This window comes from Danio rerio, chromosome 8 (assembly GCF_052040795.2).
Source record: "Danio rerio strain M-AB ecotype USA chromosome 8, GRCz13ab, whole genome shotgun sequence".
In the NCBI taxonomy this organism is placed as follows: Eukaryota; Metazoa; Chordata; class Actinopteri; order Cypriniformes; family Danionidae; genus Danio; species Danio rerio.
Window position 1 is genome coordinate 34,782,501 of NC_141028.1, and position 23,451 is coordinate 34,805,951.

General features: G+C 33.7%; 1 protein-coding gene across 2 annotated transcripts in view; it reads left to right on the top strand.

Moving 5' to 3' along the window:
• The window catches only part of hmcn2 (hemicentin 2), a 176,384-nt gene that overhangs the window by 94,633 nt on the left and 58,300 nt on the right, over positions 1 to 23,451 (top strand). The window contains exons 26-44 of one of the 2 annotated variants that reach the window (XM_087264883.1): positions 5,042 to 5,239; positions 6,283 to 6,413; positions 7,258 to 7,405; positions 7,619 to 7,745; positions 7,820 to 7,977; positions 10,171 to 10,449; positions 10,535 to 10,677; positions 12,611 to 12,761; positions 12,859 to 13,092; positions 14,778 to 14,891; positions 14,997 to 15,184; positions 19,808 to 19,904; positions 20,813 to 20,974; positions 21,153 to 21,266; positions 21,354 to 21,550; positions 22,530 to 22,611; positions 22,691 to 22,822; positions 22,895 to 23,038; positions 23,126 to 23,285. In XM_087264883.1, the coding sequence (XP_087121009.1) occupies positions 5,042 to 5,239; positions 6,283 to 6,413; positions 7,258 to 7,405; positions 7,619 to 7,745; positions 7,820 to 7,977; positions 10,171 to 10,449; positions 10,535 to 10,677; positions 12,611 to 12,761; positions 12,859 to 13,092; positions 14,778 to 14,891; positions 14,997 to 15,184; positions 19,808 to 19,904; positions 20,813 to 20,974; positions 21,153 to 21,266; positions 21,354 to 21,550; positions 22,530 to 22,611; positions 22,691 to 22,822; positions 22,895 to 23,038; positions 23,126 to 23,285 (2,959 nt within the window). Of the gene's footprint in view, positions 1 to 5,041; positions 5,240 to 6,282; positions 6,414 to 7,257; positions 7,406 to 7,618; positions 7,746 to 7,819; positions 7,978 to 10,170; positions 10,450 to 10,534; positions 10,678 to 12,610; positions 12,762 to 12,858; positions 13,093 to 14,777; positions 14,892 to 14,996; positions 15,185 to 18,057; positions 18,257 to 19,807; positions 19,905 to 20,812; positions 20,975 to 21,152; positions 21,267 to 21,353; positions 21,551 to 22,529; positions 22,612 to 22,690; positions 22,823 to 22,894; positions 23,039 to 23,125; positions 23,286 to 23,451 lie in introns of those variants that run through there. The other variant, XM_087264884.1, reaches the window with a different exon arrangement.

The following is a 23,451-nucleotide window of genomic DNA, read 5'->3' on the forward strand; positions in this document are numbered from 1 at the left end:
TTGTTATGCAGTATTTGTACAGCATTTATTTGAAGTCCTTTGTAACATTAGCAATGAAAAATAGCTGTTAATCAATCTCAGGCCATCATACATTTTTAGCTAAATATTTATACCCAGAGCTGTAAATTAAGTATATTATGTCTGAAGGAAAATGTCACATTCTGTACATCTTGGAAGGCCTGGGGGCAAGTAAATAAGCAACAAATATTAATCTAGCTTTGAACTATAATTTGAATCCATCTGTGTGTTTTTTTATAATAATGCATTTAAAGTTCAGTCAATATTTTTACATTCATTATGCTTTATTAAATATTTCGTTTTTATTTTTTAGTGGCACACACAAACCCGTGCAGACACTGTATAAAGTTTAATTATAACACGATTTCACAATCTTAGAGGTGTGTTAGATAAGACATTCAAAATGTGCCAAAAGGTGTAGGAGTGAGGAAGTTTGTCCTTTTCATACTGATCTGTTTCAAATGGCTCCCACTGAAAGGCATGACCCCACCCAAGGAATGCTCACAAGCCTCTTTTTTACAACATGACAATCATTTGAAGTATTGTTCGAGGGATTTATGACAAATAAACGGCTTCTAATGTTATCCTGTAATGTAAACTAGACCAGCTGCACATCATTCTTTAAGTCACAAAAACAATCAATCCAAACATTATGACTGTAAACATCTGCTCTGGGAGTTCTCTTCACTACACGTCCAAAAAAATAATAATAAAAAAATATATAAAAAAATAACAGATTTGTTGTATACAGCGTTCCCTAAAAAATACTTGACTTAAGGCATACTTAAAAATGTATGAATGTCTTTAAACTATGTAATAAAATGTTATATCAAGTATTATATCCCTTGTTATAAAGATATCATAAAACTCACTTTTGAATGGAAATACTCTGGGAAATGCTTGTACGAAAATAAAGACTAAAAGTATGTTTACGTGTCAAAACATGCTAACTTGATTTTAAGTAGCAGCTTTTATGATTGCTGGTGAAGGTTATCGATGAATATAAACCTATTTTGGAGTGGTTGAATAATTTTGACCTCAAAAACTTTTTACCATATGTTGTGTGATTTGTAAATAAATAGATTTTGATGCTAATGTCATGCAACTTATAGTTACTGAGTAGTTAACTTGGTACAATATAAAAAGACATGTACAACCTAACTAAAAAATATGTCTTAGAGTTTTATTTTTTCTCACATTTGCTTTTGTTTACTCATTAATTTAGTTTAATGTACACTGTAAAAAAAAATCTGTAAATTAGGGGTTTTCCGTATTTTGTGATTCCTATTTTTAAATTATTTATGCTTTTTAATTGCATTACGAGACCTTAATCTTTCTTCCAACAACTTTTACCCTTGAAGAAATTGAAAAAAAAAGATATTTTATTAACATTTTTATTAGTTTAAAATGATATATTGTTTGGGTTGGTGTTGTATATTGTGGTACAAAAACCTTGTAATAAGCTGTCAGTACATTTTTTTGGTATTTTACAGACTTATTCCTCTCATTTTTACAGACTGCTAAAAATGTCCATACAACTCACTTTGTTAAACTGTAAAGTTGAATTTTCATTGTCAATAGTCAAATGGTCAACAGATATATGCAGACATATATAAACAGATTTATACCGTGTAGGTGCTGTTATATTCAGTTATGATAAATAATTCTGTTAGCACCACTTACTGGACATTTCATTTCCAAAGAGCTGCAATAAATAAAAAAAAAATGAAATGTTGCCAAAATCATGTTTGTCTTCCTTTAATAAAGCTAAACATGGTTATAGAGTCACTTACTGGACTTTCAAAGTATCACAAAACATCCGCAAGTAATGTCATGTTGATGTCAATACTTGTGTCTGTATCATCTCTGGTTCTACTCATCTCTCTGCGAGTGAGATTTGAACTGGCGTCTCTGGTATGAGAGCTGGGCATGCTAACAAGAACGCTAAGACCACAGCCTCTAGCATCAGTTGCTAGCATGCCACTTGGAGCCAAGGGAAGGAGATTTACTTGAACAGCTTCTACTCGCTGGTCTCCAGAACATTAACCCCTGTAAACCTCAATACCATCACTCTTCGGTTTTTGCCCCACACCAAGCTGGATACAAACTCTTCTAGTGAACATGCTAACATAGATGCTAAAGACCCACCTCTGTTGTCATAGCCACTTGAGATCATTTATAACTAACCATAAGTACCTGTATAATCGTATACATATAACTGTCATCTTGGCATCACTTTTATATCTATGGTAACATAATTATTTCTAAATAACACTAAAACAAGAATTTTACACTTTAGGTCACAATTCACGCTAAGAACTACTGGCTTATTGCCTGCCTATTATTAAAAAAATTAGCTGTTTATTAGTCATAAAGTATGATCTTATTCTGCATCACTAATCCAAACCTAAACCCAACTTCTACCTTACTAACTATTAATAAACAGCTGATTAGGACTTTATTAAGCTAGTAGTAACTTGTAGTTTTTGCAAAGCTGCTTGTAATCATTTAAACAACAGAATCTTGAAGTGAGAGACAGTAAGTGTTTGTATTTTGAAAAAAATTGTAGCGTTGGTCATCTGTGTAAACTGAAATTAAATACTTATATTTTAAACCATAATCCAGCCTTTTCTTCTAAAACATCTGGTTGTCATCTTTTGGCAATGAATCTTAGTATAGTTGGACTGCAATTCCTTCATTGTATCAATAGAAGAAAGGGTATTTTTACACAAAAACAATATAGTAAAACTGAAATATTTTTATTTGTATTTTTTTGAAGCAGTGTCATGCATCGAAAGCCAGCCGTTGGCAATGTAAAAAAAGCAAAAAAATAAAAAACTATTATCTACACCTATGTTAATTTTGAAATCACATTTTGATGTATTTATAGTCTCAGTCTTTTGACAAAAAGCCCATTTAGTTATAGTTGTAATTTTTTTGTTCTGAATCAAGTAAAGTCCTGGGATTTTAGTCTAGATTTAGTCCATGAACGCTTGACATATTATTAATTAGATTATTATTAATTAACTTTACAATCAATCATTTCTGAAAACAACATTCGTTTTTCCACATTAGATGTTTCTTTAAATGCGCAATTACTTGTGTTGTTATGGCATTCATGTGTGGGAAAGATGACTCACATGTGTAAACAGTGGTTCGTTCAATGTAAATAAAGAAATAAACTAAAGAAAGACAAAAACAGAAAACATAAACAGATGATAACAAAAAAAAAGTAATTAAGAAAAGTTCTGAACTATCATCATGTTGTCAAGGCTGCAGCTCATGGAACAGACATGCGACATTTTGTGACAGGGCCTATTGTTAACTGAATTAAATGAATTTTAGGGATGTCTTTTCACACTATAGGCTACTTAAAGGGCTGGAGCAAATTAAATCTATTGGCCTATGGAACATTGACGGGTCTGCTGCACCTGTAACATAATTGAAAACGGAAGGCAGTGATTGAGCATCTCAATGTTGTGCATTATAGCAACAATTTATGCAAATTACTGTTTTTTTAAATTATTTTTTTAGGGGTCTTCCACCTTTAACTTGGATAAGAAAGTGGAGGTTACTGACAGGAAAGTATTTGGAGCAGAAAGAGGGGAAGGGTTGGCAAAGGACCCTGAGCCAAGAATTTAACTGAGCACCATATTGCTATGTAACGGCACTTAACCACTAGGCTATTGGCACCAACCGTTTTGCCTTTTTTACTACATTTTAGTCTGCTAATTTTCCCTGTGACTGAATATACATGCCTCTGTTGCCTAGCAACTTCCTGCTAAAAACATAGCTTTCTGATAGCAAAAACATAACTTCAGACACGTCTTTTAAAACATTTTCAGTGCGGGAAAAAAAAAGCCATGCCTAAGCCGTGGTCTAGTAACTCGTATACATTTATAGGCTGTATTACCAAAAATACTGTATTTTTATGGCAATGATTTTATAAAATTTGACGACAGACATTCAAAGCTAAATTTTAATATCTCAATAAAAGCTTAAAAAGTAAATATCATGTGACAATATGACATTTCATGAGAAATGTTTATGGTAATTCTTATAATAGAATTCTGGTAGTTCCACTGTTAAATGTTATCATACAGGTTTGACATAAGGGTAAGTTTTATGGGTAAATTATCCCTTTAATGTTCAAAATATGTTGCTTTAATACATATGCTGAAAAAAAAGGAATGACAAAAAGTCATGACAACAAATGTTTTCATGTTACTTTAAAATTGTAATAAGTTAATCCGGTTTCAACTAAATGTTTTAGTTATGCGCAGTTTACCGTATTGTAGTAATTGTAATTTGTAGTCATTTTGACTGATGTACGGTAAAAAAGTTATTCAACTTAAAAAAATTAAGGCAGCCACGTTCTTTTACAGGGTAGTCGCTTTGTTCCTCTACTTATACTCCTTCCTCCTCTAAATGGACTCTACATGGAAGCTTCATCTAGCACTCTGCATGAAACCCAACACAAATAAACACTGTTAAGTATGTCATTTCTGCCTAAATGGGCTTTGAGAAGGTTTAAAAGTTGACTGTAAAACAAGTACAAGGTCACCCCCTGCCCCGTCACTTTAAGCTGACCCAGTAAAGTTCACCACACATCTGTTAAAGGGGTCTCGGGCAGATTTAAGACCTCATTGGTGTGTTTGAACTACTCCCCTCACTGCTGTCCTGAAGTCTCTAGACTTTTGTCTTTGAGCTGTAAATCTAGTGTTCTTACGCTTGATCAGTTCAGCTCTGATATACTGTGTCTGGCATCTTCACTCTGGGTGTTTCACCTTGAAGAACTGTTTGACAGCACACCAACTGATCCGCTTCTGAGGAGAGACATTTACTGGCATCCTCTTTGTTTCTTCTCTCTGTTGCCTGGCTTTGGATGGATACATTTCTGGCCTTTCTTAAAGCTTTGGCGAGTTGTGTATTCTTTAAGCTTTAATCTATGTTTTCTCTTTCACACTTACTGTTTGCTCTGTCTCTACTTTATTTTGTGCTTTTGTTGTTGTTCCCTGGCTAGGGTCTCCTGCTCCTCAGGTGCGATGGTTCAAAAATGGCCTGGAGGTCCATATGGAGCGATCGGAGCATGGCGTGTCTCTGGCTGAAGATGGAGCCCTGGTGATTGGCTCAGCTTCAGCCAGTCACAGTGGAGACTTCAAGTGCGTGGCCACTAATGAAGCAGGGTCAGTGGAGAGGAAGACCAGGCTAAAGGTCAATGGTGAGACTCTTGCTGCCATTTCCAAGTGGTCCATAGATTTTTTAATAAATAATAAAAAAAAGTTTAATATCTATAATTATTTATTTATTTATTTATATATTTTTATCTATCTATCTATCTATCTATCTATCTATCTATCTATCTATCTATCTATCTATCTATCTATCTATCTATCTATCTATCTATCTATCTATCTATCTATTTGTCTGTCTGTCTGTCTGTCTGTCTGTCTTTTTATTTATTTATTTATTTATTTATTTATTTATTTATTCATTCATTTACATTTTTCTTTTTCTTGGATCACAGTCCAAAAATTAGTACACCCAAATGAATATGCTAGGGAGAAATATTAAATACAAATTTAATAAAGAGGAAAAATATATATAAAATGTTGTTGTTTGTAATTTTTATATCATTAAAATAATTATTTATTATATTTCATTAAAACTACTTAAATATAGATAATATTATGTAATTTTCTGTATTATAATTAAATTAAGTGATATACTGGTCAAAAAAATTAAAACAGTATGTTTGATACAGATTTATTTACTTATTACATTATAATTTGTCATACTTTTTACTTAAAAAAAAATGATCATCTTACATTTATATTTACCTTTTTTTATTGTAGTCCATACTGTATATCAAAAATCTTGCTATGGGAATTTGATCAAATCATCTACAATGACTTGACATTTTCAACACTCTCATCTCAATAAATCTTGTCATACAGATTTTTAAATTTTGAACAATTATATATTATAAAACTCTGTTTCTAAAAAAATAATTTGTGTGTAATGTGTACAGATTTTTTGTGTCATAATAATAAGTATTCAACGTATCTGTTATATATAGGAGTTAGGAGCATTTTTCTGCTGATTTATTTTCATTTATTTTCATTTTCAGCTTTTCATCGCTTAATTACATGGCAAATTAATTATGCAAGCACTTTACAGTCAGAGAATGAATTAATTATGCGAAACAATATATATATATATGTGTGTGTGTGTGTGTGTGTGTGTGTGTCTTTTTAAATCCAGTTCCTCCAGAGATCCAGGATGATGGGCAGCTTCTGAATTTGACAGTGACACTGAAGCAGCCCCTCACACTGGGGTGTGACGCTTTTGGCATCCCAACACCAACTATCAGCTGGACTAAAGACAACAGACCCGTAGGTTCATTAATATGGTTATTTTTCCTTTTATATGTATTTTATCATTCCATATTTATCATAAAAACCAGTGCAAAGCTCTTTCATGTAAGGTTAAAAATGACCCGTTGACTGTATTTCATCCGGATTATTATCCATGTACCTACTTATTTTGCATATACTAGTCATGTCAATGTAATAGCAGGAAGTTTGAACAAACACAGCAAACTGTAAAAAAAAAAAAAAAGTGTCCATCTGCTCAATGAAAATTTTATATTTAGAGAACCCTGTAATACTGTTGGAAAACTACTTTTTTTATCATTGATTTTATTTGCTTTGGGATGTTTAGCTTTGTTTATTTTTTTTGTTTTGCCTGGCTTTGTTTTCTTTCATCAGTTTTTCCATGTCTTGCTTTGGCTTTTTGTGATGTTTTTTCCCTTTGTTTTGTTTTTGCTTATTATTATTGTTGTTGTTTTTGTTGGTGTTTTGTTATTATTTGCTTTACTTTGCTTTTTAATTTTGATACATTTTTGTTTTGTTTTGCTTTGCACTGCAATATTCTGTTTGGATTTGCTTTGATTGTTTATTTTGTTTTACTTTGTTGTTGTTGTTTCCTTTTATTTCTTGGCTTTTCTTAACTTTTTATTTTATTTTGCTTGTTATTTCTGTATTTTTCTTCAATTTTTTTGTTTTGCTTTGTTGTGGTTTTCTCTGTTTAGCTTTGCTGTGTTTTTGGTTTCTTTTTGAACAATGCAGTCAATATGGGACAGTGCACTGGTAACATAGGGACATCTAGTGGCCATCAAATTTATCACAAGTCTTGGCTGCCACTCTTGAAAATCACTTACTCGCTCTGTGCTTCTAGGTACTGGAGACCCCAGGGGTGTATCTGCAGAATGGAAAAAGGCTTTTAAAGATTTATCGTGTTCAGCATGATCACGCTGGCCGCTTCTCCTGCACTGCCCAGAACTCTGCTGGGGAAGCCAAGAGGGAGTACACTATTGAAGTACAAGGTGAAATATTGACAAGCTCTGTAATTTAAAGTAACCTTGAGGTATATGGAACAATGTGTTGTTAAGCTAAATAATAGGCTTTGTTTTTTTTTTTTGGTTTTTTTTTTTGGTTTTTTGGTTTTTTTACCAACTGTTTCACTCTATGTTAAGAACTGGTTTGTAGTTTATAAGAAAATAAAAATGCTAATTTATTGTATTTTTCTCTTCATTTAGCTCCACCAGTAATATCGGGAACTTCAGGAGTGCAGGAAGTGACCATCATGGCGGGACAGGAAGTGGATATGCAGTGTAGAGTCAGTGGTCGTCCTCTGCCTTCAGTGGAATGGACTCATGATGGAGAGTGAGTCAATGACAAAGACAATTAAATTCTTCTTTTTTCAGTTTCTGAACTTATCTGTGGTCTTCGTGTCTCAGGGTTTTATCCCCTAATGGAGACCCTCATGTGGAGTTTCTGGAGAAGGGGCAGGTGTTGAGGGTTAAGTCTGTCAGGCCTAGGGATCGTGGCCTGTATCAGTGTGTGGCGACTAACAACGCTGGGACTCAGACAAGACAGTTCAGGCTGACCATACAAGGTAAGCCATTGGGATGGAACTAATAATGAATTCTAGTCTCCACATTCCCATCCAGTTTGATAGGTTATAGGGTCTGTTATTACAACCTGTTGGTGACTATAATGTTATGTATTACACCATGACATGATTAAACTTGCTACCAACACATAGGGATACTCAGCAAAATACTGTCATGAAAAAAATAATCCTCAAAGGTTCAGCCAAAAATAACAACTCTGTCATCATTTACTCACTTTGTTTCAAACAAGTGTAAGGTTATTTACACTTTTTTTGTGGGGTGTAAAGATAGATAGATAGAAAAGAAGATATTTGGAAAAATCCACATTAAACAGGTTTTGCTAAATGTTTTTAAATTCTCTAAAAATCATTTGAATTATTTGTTTAAGAGCCGAAACATAAAAATCACTCAACGGTCAGTCAAGCATAGTTATTCCTTCAAGAATCATAATAATTGTGTTGTATACTATTTTTAAAGTAACTACAAAGTAATATACTGCATCAAAATCATCAGTCATTTGTTCAAGAATCATGCTATAAGCTGAAGGTTTTTAATTTACTGATAAGAGCTCTGTTAATATACTTGGACTGGATTTGCTGCACTGTATGGCTGAATCATGCAAATAATTTTATTCAAGTAGAAAAGACAATAGTATACAAGGAAAATTATTCAAGGATCAAAACAGACTGAATTAAAAAAAAAAAAAAAAAAAATATATATATATATATATATATATATATATATATATATATATATATATATATATATATATATATATATATATATATATATATATATATATGGGAGTCAAAATACACTGGTTGTGCAAAATCTGCACACAATCCATTCATTGATTATTGGCCTACTTTAGTAGTTTTGTATATTTGTATTTGTTTTACTTTATTGTCCACATGAGCGTAAAATTGCCTCTGGTGCAGTAGCACAGCAAAATTAGTAGTGGCACATAATTAAATAGAATAAAAATAATTAGATACATTACACAAATTACATAAAAGCAAATAAAAAGATACAGTTCATGCAATCCACACCGTTAGATTAGACACTTGCTGAATTAGTTGTTTTAATTGCATTTGGAACAAAGGAACTTTTAAACATTTTTATTAGATGAACTCTAGACCATCTTCAAAGATCAAACTAACTTTCACCTTTCTAAATAAAGTTGTATTAATTGGTTCTGAGGCTTGCCTTTTCACAATGGATTTATACTGTACATACATTCGCATGTGTGCTTGCAGTGTATAACTCCAAGATCACTAAGCTGTTTAGCTAATTGAACCGAGCAAGATACTTACATATTTTTTCCAAATTTCTTTTTGTTCACACCATATTCTTTAAACATAATAATTCTTTAGTGATGGCAACATTAATCTCTAGTTTGCTAAAACATCATGTTTACAGTAAAAATACACGGTTTCACACAATTTATTTATGTTTTTCCAATACAAGTTGATTAAGTAAACTTACCACTTTTAACAAATTTATGTGGAATGAACATAAAAAAATAAAGTCGTCCCAATGAAATCTCAAAAATTGTGTTGATTCAGCTTATTTTAAATGAGTAGTTTGACCGAGCAAAAACATTTTTTTTGAGAGTTTAAGAACCTTAAAGGGATAGTTTACCCATAAATGAAGTCTTTCATCATTTACCCATCCTTCACTTGTTCAAAACCTATTTGAGTTTCTTCTTTTGAAAAAAAAGTAATTAGTTTTTCATTCTGCGTTCCTAGTAATTTGTTTGCCATCATAATGAATGTGTCCCAGCAACCACCATTTTTCTAAATATCTTCTTTTGTGTTTAACAGAAGAAATAAAATAAAAGTACCACAAAACCACACAAGGGATAATAAATTAGGTAATTATATATATATTGCTTTGTGTCAACTATGCCTTTAATGTGGGCTGGGTAGGTCAAATGCTACAAACTGTTTATTTTGTCTAACAGGCAACCAAGGCCAAATCATCAACATATTTATATATTCTAAAATTTTCCTCATTGATTCTAAATTCACTAGTAGTTGTCAGTAGTAATAATAATTTACTAAAAACAAATGAATCATAAGAGTCTTTCATTCAACAATCAGATTGTGCTCAAATGGAAATTCTTAATTCCCAATTTTTAAAATACCCAATTTCATCATTCTAACTCAGTTTGCCTCCAATCTCTGTGCTCACAGCTGCTCCATTGATCCGTGACTCTGGTGAGGATTCAGAAGTAACTGTAGTTCTGGGCTTCCCGGCTGTTCTTCACTGTGAAGTTGAAGGGATTCCACTTCCCACTATCACCTGGCTGAAGGACAACCAGCCCATAGTGTCCAGCCCTCAGCTCACATACACACAGGGTGGACAGTCTTTGCGTGTGGCTGCGGCTCGTGGTGAAGATGCAGGCGCATACACCTGCCGAGCAACCAATCCGGCTGGAACAGCACATAGACATTACACACTAAGAATTATGGGTAAATAGGCTTGCAAGATAACCTGATTTATATGGCTGACAGCTTTGTGGTTTTGGCAAAGATTAAGGATGTGCCCTTTTCTCAGTTCCTCCACAGATAGAGGGGGATTCTACCATTCTCAGTTTTGGCAGGAGAGAAGAGAAAGTGAGAATTAATGGGACGTTAACACTGTCGTGCCTGGCCAAAGGCTTTCCAGAGCCTGTCACACAGTGGTTTAAAGATGGGCAGGTTTGTGCCTCTTTAGTTCTTCTGTTTCTGTTATTACTAGATCATACAGTACTTCCTGATTTTGAGTCTCATATTGGATTTGGCAACTGTTCATGAGTTTGTCTGCCCATCCAGTCCTAATAGTTAAGGCTTAATAATAGAAAACAAACTTGGATTGATATCTTCAGGGGCTCTATGCTAATGTATAATCCACTTATATTTCACATATATTACAATAATCAGACCCCCTAGTTTATCACGATTTTATTGTGATTTTTTGCAACAACAAAAAAATACTTATTTTGTGATGGTAATTCCCATAAATATGCTGACAATTATGTGATAAAAAAAATATTGTGAGGGCGCAGGTGAGACATATGCAATGTATATGCAATAATGTCTTTAAGTCATGTAAAACTGTTAATTGCAAACTGAAATAAAATAATTTAATTATGTGGTTATGAATAGGATGTTTTATGAGATTATTTAATTTTTTTGCAATTATTTTGTGTTTAAATGAAGCATTTTTCAGGATTGCAAAATTGTGTGACTTTTTGTTGATTTTGCATTGGATTCAGCGATCACAGAATTACCAAAAAACTGGGGGACATGTCATTATTTAAGGGTCAATAATGACAATTGCTTTGCCATTTTTTTTCCTTCAATGAAAATAGTTACACATTATCAAAGCCCAAATAGCCACTGCACATCTCTGCAAATTAAACAGTGGCAATCAAAAACAGATCTGCATTTTTTTTTTAATTATATTTTACTTTTATGTGCCTGGTCTACAGTTTTAGAACACTTTGCTTATTATACAGACCGGGATGTGATGCAGCACACAAACACCTTTTTAATATGAAAAATTAAAGAATTGAAATGTAAAACATTATTATAGTCTACATGAATAGAAAGTGCCAACATGTCATAAAGGATAGTCCTTGCTTGTATCAAATTTATCCCTCCCACAGCTTCACCTCAGGGGGCTTTAGTGGAAACCGGCTTGCTCAGTAGATGGTCAGTTCTTTATTTAATCTCTAGCACTCTTCAGGGTCACTATTTCACGTCGGTGCAGACCTGTTTATTTACTAGTGAAGCGTTCAGTTATTCAGCAAACAAAATTTCAGCTGAAAAAAAATGTAAGTGCAAGAAACCACACTGAATGGGCCTGAACAAGACTTTTGAGTAACCAGTCTTTTAGACTAGAATATTTACTTCACAACTATGTAAAAATACTTTTGTTCTCTCATTCAAAGAAAGCATTACAATGATTTACATTACAAGTCTTTAAATAATATTTTACATTTTATAAGTCTATTTTGGGTAATCTCAGCTGTATGCGTAGGAGTGACAATGGTCAGGAATAATTCACACCTGGAAAGACAAAAGACACTCGCCCAATGGCTAATGTTCACCCATTAAGGTCATTGTAAAGCAATGCCCAGGTGCAAAAGCATGTAACAAAAACATGCAATAGCATGTAAACACTCTGAGTAAACAATATACAGTGCTCAGCATATATAAGCATATAAGATCTGTTTATTTACTAGTGAAGTGTTCTGTTTTTCAGCTGTCAAAATTCACCATGTAAATAACAAATCTGCAATGGCACAACCAAAACTCACTCTTAATAGGAATTGAAGATGAAATTGGTTTGATGCACATTACATCCATACAGTAGCTCATTAAAATAGTATGGACAACCCTTTTAGACCATGCACTCTGAGTGCCAACCATTTTTTAGTTCTTAAAATAGCAAAGGTGGATTCAGACTTTCAGTTCTAAATTCACTTAAGCTGTGCACTTAAGACCATGCACTTACTGTGGATGATTAAAATAATGACCAAATGTCCATGAAGCAGTTTGGCCTGAAAACACCTGTATCTAATTAATATTTAAGGATTAATGAATTAAAAATGCATTATTAAATCATTCTGTAATTTGTGTTCTACAGCTGTTGAATGGAAATACACACAGCGGCTTGAGCGTGAACAGTCACATGCTCCATGTTGATAATGCCATGTTGTCCCATGAGGGCCAGTACACATGTGTGGTCTCTAACTCTGCTGGAGAGGACAAGAGAGACTTCCACCTCACTATACAGGGTCAGTGTCTCTTATACAGACATGAGCTTCTGTTTTTACTGCTTTGTTTTTATTTTAATATTTATCTTTTCCATGACCTCTTCCACTACCTCCTCAGTTCCACCAGTATTTCACCGAGTAATAAATGGTGCTGCTGATTTTACACTGGGAGAGAGAGAGGGCGATGAAGAAGATCCAGACTCATCTGACGGGATGGTTGAGAGGCGAGAGGTGTTGCTAGGCCACTCCATCAGTCTTTCCTGTGAGAGCAATGCCATTCCTCCTCCTCGACTCAGTTGGTACAGACAAGGCAGACAACTTACCAGCTCAGACGGAGTTGTGCTTGCGCCTGGTGAGTGGAGACGATAAATATAGTATATATAGTTTCAGTTAGTCAAATAGTGTATTCCTTTTTTTATTTTTTATGCTCACCAACATTGGATGTATTTGGTCAGACAGTAAAATAAAGAGTAAATATTCTTACAGTTGAAAGTAATTGTTTTCTATTTTCATACATTTAATGTGTCATTTATTTTTGTAAAATATTTCTGTGATGATAATTTTCAGTATCGTTATGTTACAGTCTGCATTGTCACACTTATACTTATATGATATGTCCTTTATACTTACTTGCTGCTCAGAAAACATTTAGTTTTTATTATCATGTATAATTAATTTATCATAGCCAAAGTCACTTTTAGGGGAATTGTCATTCTATAGCAATCGCTGATTGGCTTCTGTACTAGAAGGCGGGCTTTAGTCACCATATAGCGATCACTGATTAGCTGTTGTACTAGAAGGCGGGGCTTCGTTTGCCATACTGACAGTTACACTTTTCCCTATTCAAAAGTATATGAGTGACATGTTGTTGTAAAAAAATATAAATGAGTGAAAAGAAGAGAGAGAACCCAGTCCAGGAGACTCGAAACAAGCAGAAATCCTTTATTGAGACGTGTTGGTTAATCTGCAGTCATACAGCGTCTTTAAGATGTCTAATGTGTCTGCAAGAGCCTACTAGAGGTCCGCAGTCTGCAAGTTCTTTCACAAGTCTCTCACAAGTCTCACACAAGTCTGCAAATAGTCTGAATTGAGACAAAGATTTCATGGCTATATTGTGTTCTTAGGAGGAGGGGATATGGCTAAACAGAGCATGCAAATTAAGGGTTGGAGTCAGCATGGTAAACTGCTCTTTCAGCCTTGATCTTATCATGTTCTGGAGACAGAAACCTCCTGACCATTTGATTGAAAAGAGAAAACAATAGACACCCCATGCTGTGAAACTGATAATTGCATCACTTTGGCTTAGTCTGTAGTCAGCAAGGGAAAAGTTAAATGACCCTCCTAGCTGGCATGTCAATGAAATAAAATAATTAAAAACCAGAGAATATAACTTTTTAGTTATACGTAGATTATTGTTAATTTGAAATTAGATGATAAAAATTTATATTTCCACAATGTCTTGTGTATTCTATAGTCTTTGTTATAGCTGAATACAAACATTATTTTTGTTTAAAAAGGGCTTTAAATTAAATTAAATTAAATTAACAACAAATGTTTTAAATATAGTGTATATGTTTTATGTGTGTGCAAAAGACTGTTGAATTCCATATAATTTGTATGTGTGTGTGTATCAAATTTAATTTATAAAAAGATTTAATTAATAAAAAATCATATTAGTGGTTGAAGGTGAATATGGGTATAGTGGTTTAAAGCAAAGTATAAGTTTAAAATAACACATTATATTAAATGAAAATTATATTAAAATGAAATATTATATATATATACATTTATTCAACCAACAAAGATGTGAAAGAGGCACCATTGTGGAAAAGTATATTTATTTCTCAGCTTTTATTTACCTTTGAACAAAAAGTGGAACAGAAATAAATCAGAATTGGCCTGGAGTATGAATATATATACACACTCTTTTCCGACTTTGGACTTGCAAAGATGAAACTAAATATAAATTTAAAAAAATATATAGAAAAATATAATATATAGTTGCATTTGTTTGCTAATTTATGTGTTTTTCTTTAGGAGGGCACATCTTGCAGATCCCACGAGTACAGCTTGAGGATGCTGGGAAGTACACCTGCCAGGCTGTGAATGAAGCTGGAGAAGACAAAATGCATTATGACCTGGAGGTGTTGGGTAAGGAGGAAAATCAGGCAGCCACATACTGTATTTATGGCATTCAGTGATTTATGAACAGTGTTTGTCAGTATTCTTAATGAAGGATCTTTTCATTTTATGCAGTTCCTCCAGTGATTTCTGGCCAGACTGATGAGTTCATGCAGGATGTAGATGCTGTGGTGAACTCCACTGTTTCACTGCGCTGTGATGTCTCGGGACACCCCTCTCCATCTGTGTCCTGGATAAAGGATGGTCTGCCTCTCTACAGCGACTCTCGCCATAACATACTGGAGGATGGAAAACTGCTGGAGGTGATGCCTATGAGCATAGAGAACACACAAGTTTTTGCCCCAATTGTCTTTAATTGGATGTTGACTTGTGGTACTATTACATTTGCATAGCATGATAATTGCTGAATTTTTCATAATGGAATACAATATAACACAATATATCTGTACTAAAGAGGTTGAAAGAATAGAAAAAATTTTCTGTCATTGTAATTAAAAGTATAATGGTTTGCATAAAAGAAAAACAGTTTTAATGCACATTTCTATACAGCTAAAATATTATACAGGAAAAAAGACCTCTTTAAAACAGTTTTCTTTTGTTTTACTGAGTTTCTTAGACAATTTCAAAATGATATATGTGTACTATATATTTATTTATATACCATTGGTGTATATCTGGTGTACTGCTTAAACACAGTACATTTGTTATTCTGATCAATTGTCATTATCTGAAGAAAAATATGCACACAAATCTTATTTAACCCCTTCAGACTTTTGTACAACAAAAAATACAAGTGCCGTAAAACTGATGATAATCAAACAACCCATGAATATTTACAAAAATAGAGCACTTATGGACATATATTTTAATGTTTGGATCAGCCCCACACTGTTAACCCTTACTGTAGATTATGCAGTAAATAACTGTAAAATAGCCAGTGTTTTGCTGTATTAAAAGGAAACAGTATTTTACTGTAAAAGGAGCAGGATTTGTATGAAATTTTGTAGTGCAAAGAATAAATTACAGTAATTTACTTTATGTACCCATTACAGATAGTTACTGTGATAATAAATGGTAAATTACTGCTCAACCATTATTACCCCATGTACTGCTTTATGTTGCTATATATATATATATATATATATATATATATATATATATATATATATATATATATATATATATATATACTGTTCAGTTTTGGTATGTGTATGGTCAGTATTGAGGAGAAAGTGAGACAATGCATTGATGATAAGCTAAATTTCTCTGCAGCCATCTCTGTGTTTTCTTTGGTTCCTTTTATGTTTTTAACATTGAGTATCAGGAGTCAACCAATGTCAATGTCACAGAGCTAATTAAAAGGTAAAGATATCGACAAGATGCATTTAAAGGCAAAAATATTCACACAGAGCAACCAAATTATCACAATCATTTTTATAACTTTGTTTACTTTTCTATAATTAATTTAATTTGCCTAGTTTAGTCAATAGTTAAGCTTTTAAATTGCACTTTAAGCTGAATATTAGTATTTTGCTAATTAACTAGTAAAAATGTGTTATTTAAAAATATGTTAAACAGCACGTACATACATTTTCGCAGAGACTCAATGAATTTGTTTGGAAAACTTCAAATGAAGTTAGTAAAAATGGCATTAACAGTATAGTATAAAGACTTTCCTAAATAAATGTATTAATCAGGTTATTTGTTTTTTATTATTATTATTACTACAGGTTTGGAACAACATGAGGATCAGATTATTTATTTATTTATTTATTTTTTGCTTTGGATGACGTTTGTATATTGTTTGTATATTATTGTTTTTATTCAATGATATGTGCATGATTGTGATAAATGTAGGCAGTTGCTTTGAAAATATGCTATGTACCAAGGATGTCAAACTCCTGGAGGGCCGCAGCCCAGCAGAATTTAGTTCCAGCCCTGCTTCAACACACTACCTTTAGATTTAGTTTGATCAGGTGTGTTTAATTAGTATAACTGCACTGCTACTCTGTAGATTGTGCAGTAAATAACTGCAAAATAGCCAGTGTTTTGCTGTAATAAAAGAAAACATTTATTATTTATTAACACATTATTTTACTGTGAAAGGAGTAGACTTTGTATGAAATTGTGTAGTGCAAAGAATTAATTCCAATAAATTCTCTGATGGTTTATGTTGCTATTTATAGAGACGTGCATTTTAAAGGCAGAAAATAATGATTTAGGCATCCCCATACACTCCCACAGGCTGTCTGTCTTATTCTAAACACAAAGGTGTTAGAAATAGTTTTCAGAAAATGCTGGCCCTTTAAGGGAGCCAGGTGTTTGATTTGTTTACTGCTGAGTGTGCTCTATTCTCTGTCCATCAATTCAGATGTAGAGTCTGATATGTTTTAGGCTTTAAATAAGAATCTATAATGAGTAAGTAAAATGTGTTCAAATGTTTTTGAGGGTTTCTAAAATAAGGCTGTGTTTTAAGTTATATTGTTGTTATCTTGAACTGTGTACTTGAAAGCTACATTGTTAGCTAGTTAGCCTCTCCTCATATAACTTCTTACATTACTTTTGTTTAAGTATTTATTGGATATTGCATACTGCCATAATGTACAGATGCTAACAGTTGTATGTATCTTTCTGGCAACTAAGCTAAAATTAAATTCCTTCATCTCAGTAAGGTAACTTGTGCACATTGTCACAGGGAATCACAAAAACATGATACACATAGCCATCCACACACAAAAGCTCCACTGTCCGGTCCCAGGTTGTGAGTTTGTTGCTAAGTATTTTTCAGAGCAGTGTTTCCACCTATGAATTTATATTAGAAACATTAATAAAGTTTGTTGTCATGAGATAATTATAACAATAAAAGATTGGATCCTTTGGTTTTTCGGTGTTGCCAACTTTATTTTTTATAATTACTTTAAACTTTTTATTGAGATTTAACACAGTTTTTAATTATTTAAAACTTTAAAATTTAAAATAATTATGTTGTGTTTTTTGCTGTTCATTTGCTGATCTACCTTCCTGCAGATTTTAGTTGCTATTCATTTCAAACACACCTAAACCAATTAATTAGGACCTGAACACCAGGTGATAATTACAGGCAGGTGTGTTTGATATTGGTAGCAACTGAAATCTGCAGGAAGGTAGATATCCAGGAACAGGATTGAGCACCCCTGCTGTATACCATGGGGGTCAAACTCCAAGTTCCTGGAGAACTGCAGGGCAGCAGAGTTTAGTACCCACCCTGCTTCAACATTACCTGTAGATTTCTAACAAGCCTTAATTAGTTTGATCAGGTGTGTTTAATTAGAGTTAAAGCTTAAAGTCCCGGTCACACTGCACTTTTCTCCCTATAGACTTCCATTCATACGCATGTGAGTACTGCAGACCTGGAATGATAGCTCATGCGACAAATTTCATAATTAGCAGCATTGGAAAGTTCAAGCTTGGAGAACGCTGACATGCGAAATCACATCATGTGATTGCTTGATACCAATCAAAGATCAGAACATGACCTCTCTGGCTTGCTTTTTCAATCTCTAATTATTTTGTTTAATTCCACTACTCGCTTTGTTTAATTCCACTTCGCAGTGCAGTATGACAGAATTTTGCTTGCTCAAATGTTAGTGTGACTGCAGCCTTACTGTGCAGACCTGTAATATGCAAGACAATATTTATATCTGCTGATTTCTTAATTTTGTTATACTTTTTCTGTTATTTATTTGTTTCGTGTCAAAACAATAAAATAAATTTGTCTGAAAAATTTTATGCCTTCTATTTTTAAATAACAGCTAAGAATACTGATTAATTTTAGTAACACTACAATAACTATATATGACATACTATTAATGTGTATGCAGTATAATGCTGTGATTTGTAACACTACAATACAGTAATTAACTGTACATAGTTTCCAGTTAGTTACCACTGCTGCTCTATTACAGTAATTAACTGGCAACACTGTTGCCAGCTACTCCCTGTATCGGTTCAGTTACAGTAAATAACTGGCAACACTGTTGCCAGCCACTCACTGTAATGGTTCAGTTACAGTAAATAACTGGCAACACTGTTGCCAGCCACTCACTGTAATGGTTCAGTTACAGTAATTAACTGGCAACACTGTTGCCAGTTACTTACTGTAACCAAACTTTTACAGTGAGTGGCTGGCAACAGTGTTGCCAGTGTTCTACTGTAAAAAACCCCGGTAAGGTCTAACAGTGCAGAATTAAAACGCATGTGTGTTACTGTATGTCAACTAGATGGCGGGTTAAAACCACAGATGGTTAGACATGACTGCACAACATAATAGAGGTTCAAAAATATCTCGTTATATTTTTGACGTCAGTTGGGGGCCGGATACCCGTGTTCTTATGTCTTATGTTTCCTTGGGAGAAAATGTGGAAAAATCCAAAAACACATTCAATGAGTAAAAATTTTAGATTTTTTAAATGTCAAAAATCATTGGAATATTAAGTACTGATCATATTCAATGAAAATTACTTGTAAATTTTCTTCCATAAGTATTAAAACTTGCCTTTCAGTTGCCTAATATAAATTGCTAACAGCTTAATTTTGATAATTTAAAGTACATTTTCTCAATAAATATAAATATATTTATTATAATTATTTATTATTTATTATATATTGATTCCCTCATATTCAAATAGTCCTCATAATAATTCTTATAATTATCAAAACAAATCATACAGTACACTAATGGAAAGCTTATTTATTCTGCTTTTAGGTGATCTGTAAATCTCAATGTTTTTTTTGGTCCAGGTTCACATATAATGAATAATTTATTTAGTGATAATATTTTGAATTAAATACATAAGGGTAATAGAGTGTTTTTGTATATAAAGTCAAATCTTGTATATAAATTGAACGTGTCATATCTTGTGTAACTCATGTTTTGTTGTTTGTAGATTGTGAATGTGCAGGTGTCAGATGGAGCCAGTTATCAGTGTGTGGCAGAGAATAAAGCTGGAGCTGTCGAGAGACTTTACAGCTTGTCTATTCAAGGTAAGAGCAACTGACAGAGTTTACGCAGTCACTGAAATCTGAAAACAGTTTCTGAAAGCAGATTATTTGAGCTGATTCTTATATACTTTAATGTATTTTTGTTTAGTTTATTTTATTATATTTATATTATTATTTTTGAAGTAAAATATAAGTAGCCTACATTAAAAATGTTATTATTATTTGCTCTGTTTGACATTGAACTGTAGCCATTTAAAGTGCAATCTCTGTATTTTGATCAGGATTCCATTTGATCAGGACATTTTACATGAAATATGAGCATCATTTATTTTAATTTATGTTGTTTAATATATAAATCTAATGTAAAAAAACAGAATTGTCTATCTAGACATTTTTTCAAGACATTAAAGGAACCCCCCAGCTTTTTGGAAATAAGAATATTTTACAGCTTACCTGGAGGTAAACAGTTGAGCATTACCAATTTCTGCTCGGAGCACTTTTAACTTAATAAATTAGCAAAAGTTAATTTTTAAAGTTACATAGTGTATTAAAACTGATGGCAAATGAAAGGTGGCTATAATCTAGGCAATTATGACTAGGAAATATCTCATTCCAGCACAATAATCAATGAACTTTGCTGTCATACCATGGCTGCAGCAGATTCAGTCATATTAAGCAGCACTCTTACCTAGTTACTTAGCTGCAGACTACTTCAGCCACTGCATCATTTCATTGTGCCTTCTGCATCCATAATATGGCAGCTTTTTAAACATTTTTTAGCAAAATGCTAATGGTCTAAATCAATCCAATGATTTATGCTAAACTGATCTAAGCTAAACGTGCTCCTGCCAAATCTGCTGAATGAATGGTTTAAAAACAGGTCAACTCTAGATGACTTGTTAAATGAGCCTATTTAAAAAAAAAATTCACATCAACGTCATTTCTCTTAGTTCCACCGAGGATTGTGGGCCGCCGAGAAGAAGAAATGAGTGTGGTGGAGGGCCATATGATCTCTCTGCTGTGTGATGTCCAGGCGTACCCACCTGCTGACATCATCTGGACCAAAGACGGGCAGATGCTGGAGTTCACCACTGGCATCCACATACTGCCAGGTGAACTGAATCTGTTTATATATAATTCTCCATGAAGTGTGTGTGTGTGTGTGTGTGTGTGTGTGTGTGTGTGTGTGTGTGTGTGTGTGTGTGTGTGTGTGTGTGTGTGTGTGTGTGTGTGTGTGTGTGTGTGTGTGTGTGTGTTCATGTATGTAATGTGGCATCATCCTGTCCAAAGGAGGTCAGATGCTGCAGATTCCTCGGGCAGGACAGCAAGATGCTGGACAATATGTCTGTACAGCTACAAATTCAGCTGGACAAGACCAAAAGAGCATTCTACTTACTATCTATGGTTAGTGCATTGCAGGTGTTTTGGGGGTATTAATTGCTTTAGCAGACCAATATAGCACTTATCATGCTTTGGTTTGCCCTTTTTTAGCTTTGCCTGCACTGGTGCCTCGTCTTGAATCAGAGTCTGAAGTCAGGACGCCTCAGGTCGGGTCGACGCTCATTCTGCGCTGTGAAGCCAATGGCATCCCTAAACCAGAGGTCACATGGTATCGTAATGGACTTCAACTGGCAGCTGGGAATGGATTAAGGATAGAGCGGCAGCATCTGGAGATAGTAGGAGTGCAAGTAAGAAAGTTCTGGAACTGGAACTAAGGCTGTATCTGAAATCAGCAATTATATCATTATAATACCACTATTTAAAAATGATGTCTGACTTTTTGAAGGGCACTCAAACAATCCCACAATGCACCACAATAATGACTGCAATACAACCGTTATGCATACAACACTAGATCCATAATGCACTGTGCGAGTTTGTGTGCTGAATTAATTTCTATGTCCATGTTCCGATTTAATAAGTTGTCTCGAGAGAGAAAACATTATATTTAGAAAATTATATTATTACTGAAGAAAATAGCTGGAAATAAGCAAGGACAGACAATCTTAACGCCTAAAATCATAAAGCCAACAAAAGAGCATGTATGAGCTTTGTACATTCCATTTGAAAATAAATAGAAGCAATTACAAAAATATAATCAAACCAAAAGGTACAGGGGGAAAATGATCTATCTATCTATCTATCTATCTATCTATCTATCTATCTATCTATCTATCTATCTATCTATCTATCTATCTATCTATCTATCTATCTATCTATCTATCTATCTATCTATCTATCTATCTATCTATCTATCTATCTATCTATCTATCTATCTATCTATCTATCTATCTATCTATCTATCTATCTATCTATCTATCTATCTATCTATCTATCTATCTATCTATCTATCTATCTACCTACCTACCTACCTACCTACCTACCTACCTACCTGTCTGTCTGTCTGTCTGTCTGTCTGTCTGTCTGTCTGTCTGTCTGTCTGTCTGTCTGTCTGTCTGTCTGTCTGTCTGTCTGTCTGTCTGTCTATACAAAGGTATATTTATTTTTTTAAAGTTCTCTGTTTCTCTGGATTAATAATTTATAGCTAGGTGTTTGTGCAAAATAATAATCATAATCACAATAATCATATTCATTAATGTTTTAACATGGACAACCCTAATTTCAACCTAATTTGTTTGTCTCTGTGTTTTCAACCTTATTTCTTAGGTGGCTGATGGTGGTGTTTACACCTGTAAGGTTTCCAACATTGCAGGTCAGGTAGATCGCACCTTCAGAGTAACAGTCCATGGTGAGTCCAATGAAAAGAGCAGGATTCATTCAAACATTCTCCATTTCTTATTAAAGTTTTTGCTAACATTTGCTTTCAGTGCCTCCTGTGATGGAGGGTCCTCTTCATGAGACTCTCACTCAGAACCTGGGCTCCCACATCACTCTTATCTGTGAGGCCTCTGGCATACCTGTACCCAATATTGCCTGGTTGAAAGACGGCAGTCCTATTGGTCAGTTAAATTCTACAGGGCTGCATCTGACTGATTTTGTGTTGTTTCTTACAGTTGTTTGTTGATTTGTAGAAAGCAGTCTGCAGTGGAACTGGTCAACGAGAGCTAACAGACTGGAGTTGGGCCCTCTGCAGCTCTCTCATGCGGGCACTTACACCTGCATAGCCAAAAACACTGAAGGACAGACTCAGAAAGACTACTCACTTACTATATATGGTAAAACTGGCTTAATCGCTGATCTCAGCATCAGGTAGTCTCAGTCTTGTTTCTTGATTTGTAAAACTCTGTATTTGGCACCCTCAGCACCACCCAGCATTATAGATTCTGGCCACCCATCAGAAGTCAGTGCACCTGTCGGGGAGGAGCTGGCTCTTGAATGTCGGGCGATGGGTTCACCTGCTCCTAAAGTGAGCTGGCTGAGGAACGGAAAGACTCTGGTGAATGGAAACACAGAGCACATAAAGTAAGACTCTTACACTGATTGTTTAATTTCATAATATTATATAATATAATACAATATAATATAATATAATATAATATAATATAATATAATATAATATAATATAATATAATATAATATAATATAATATAATATAATATAATATAATATAATATAATATAATATAATA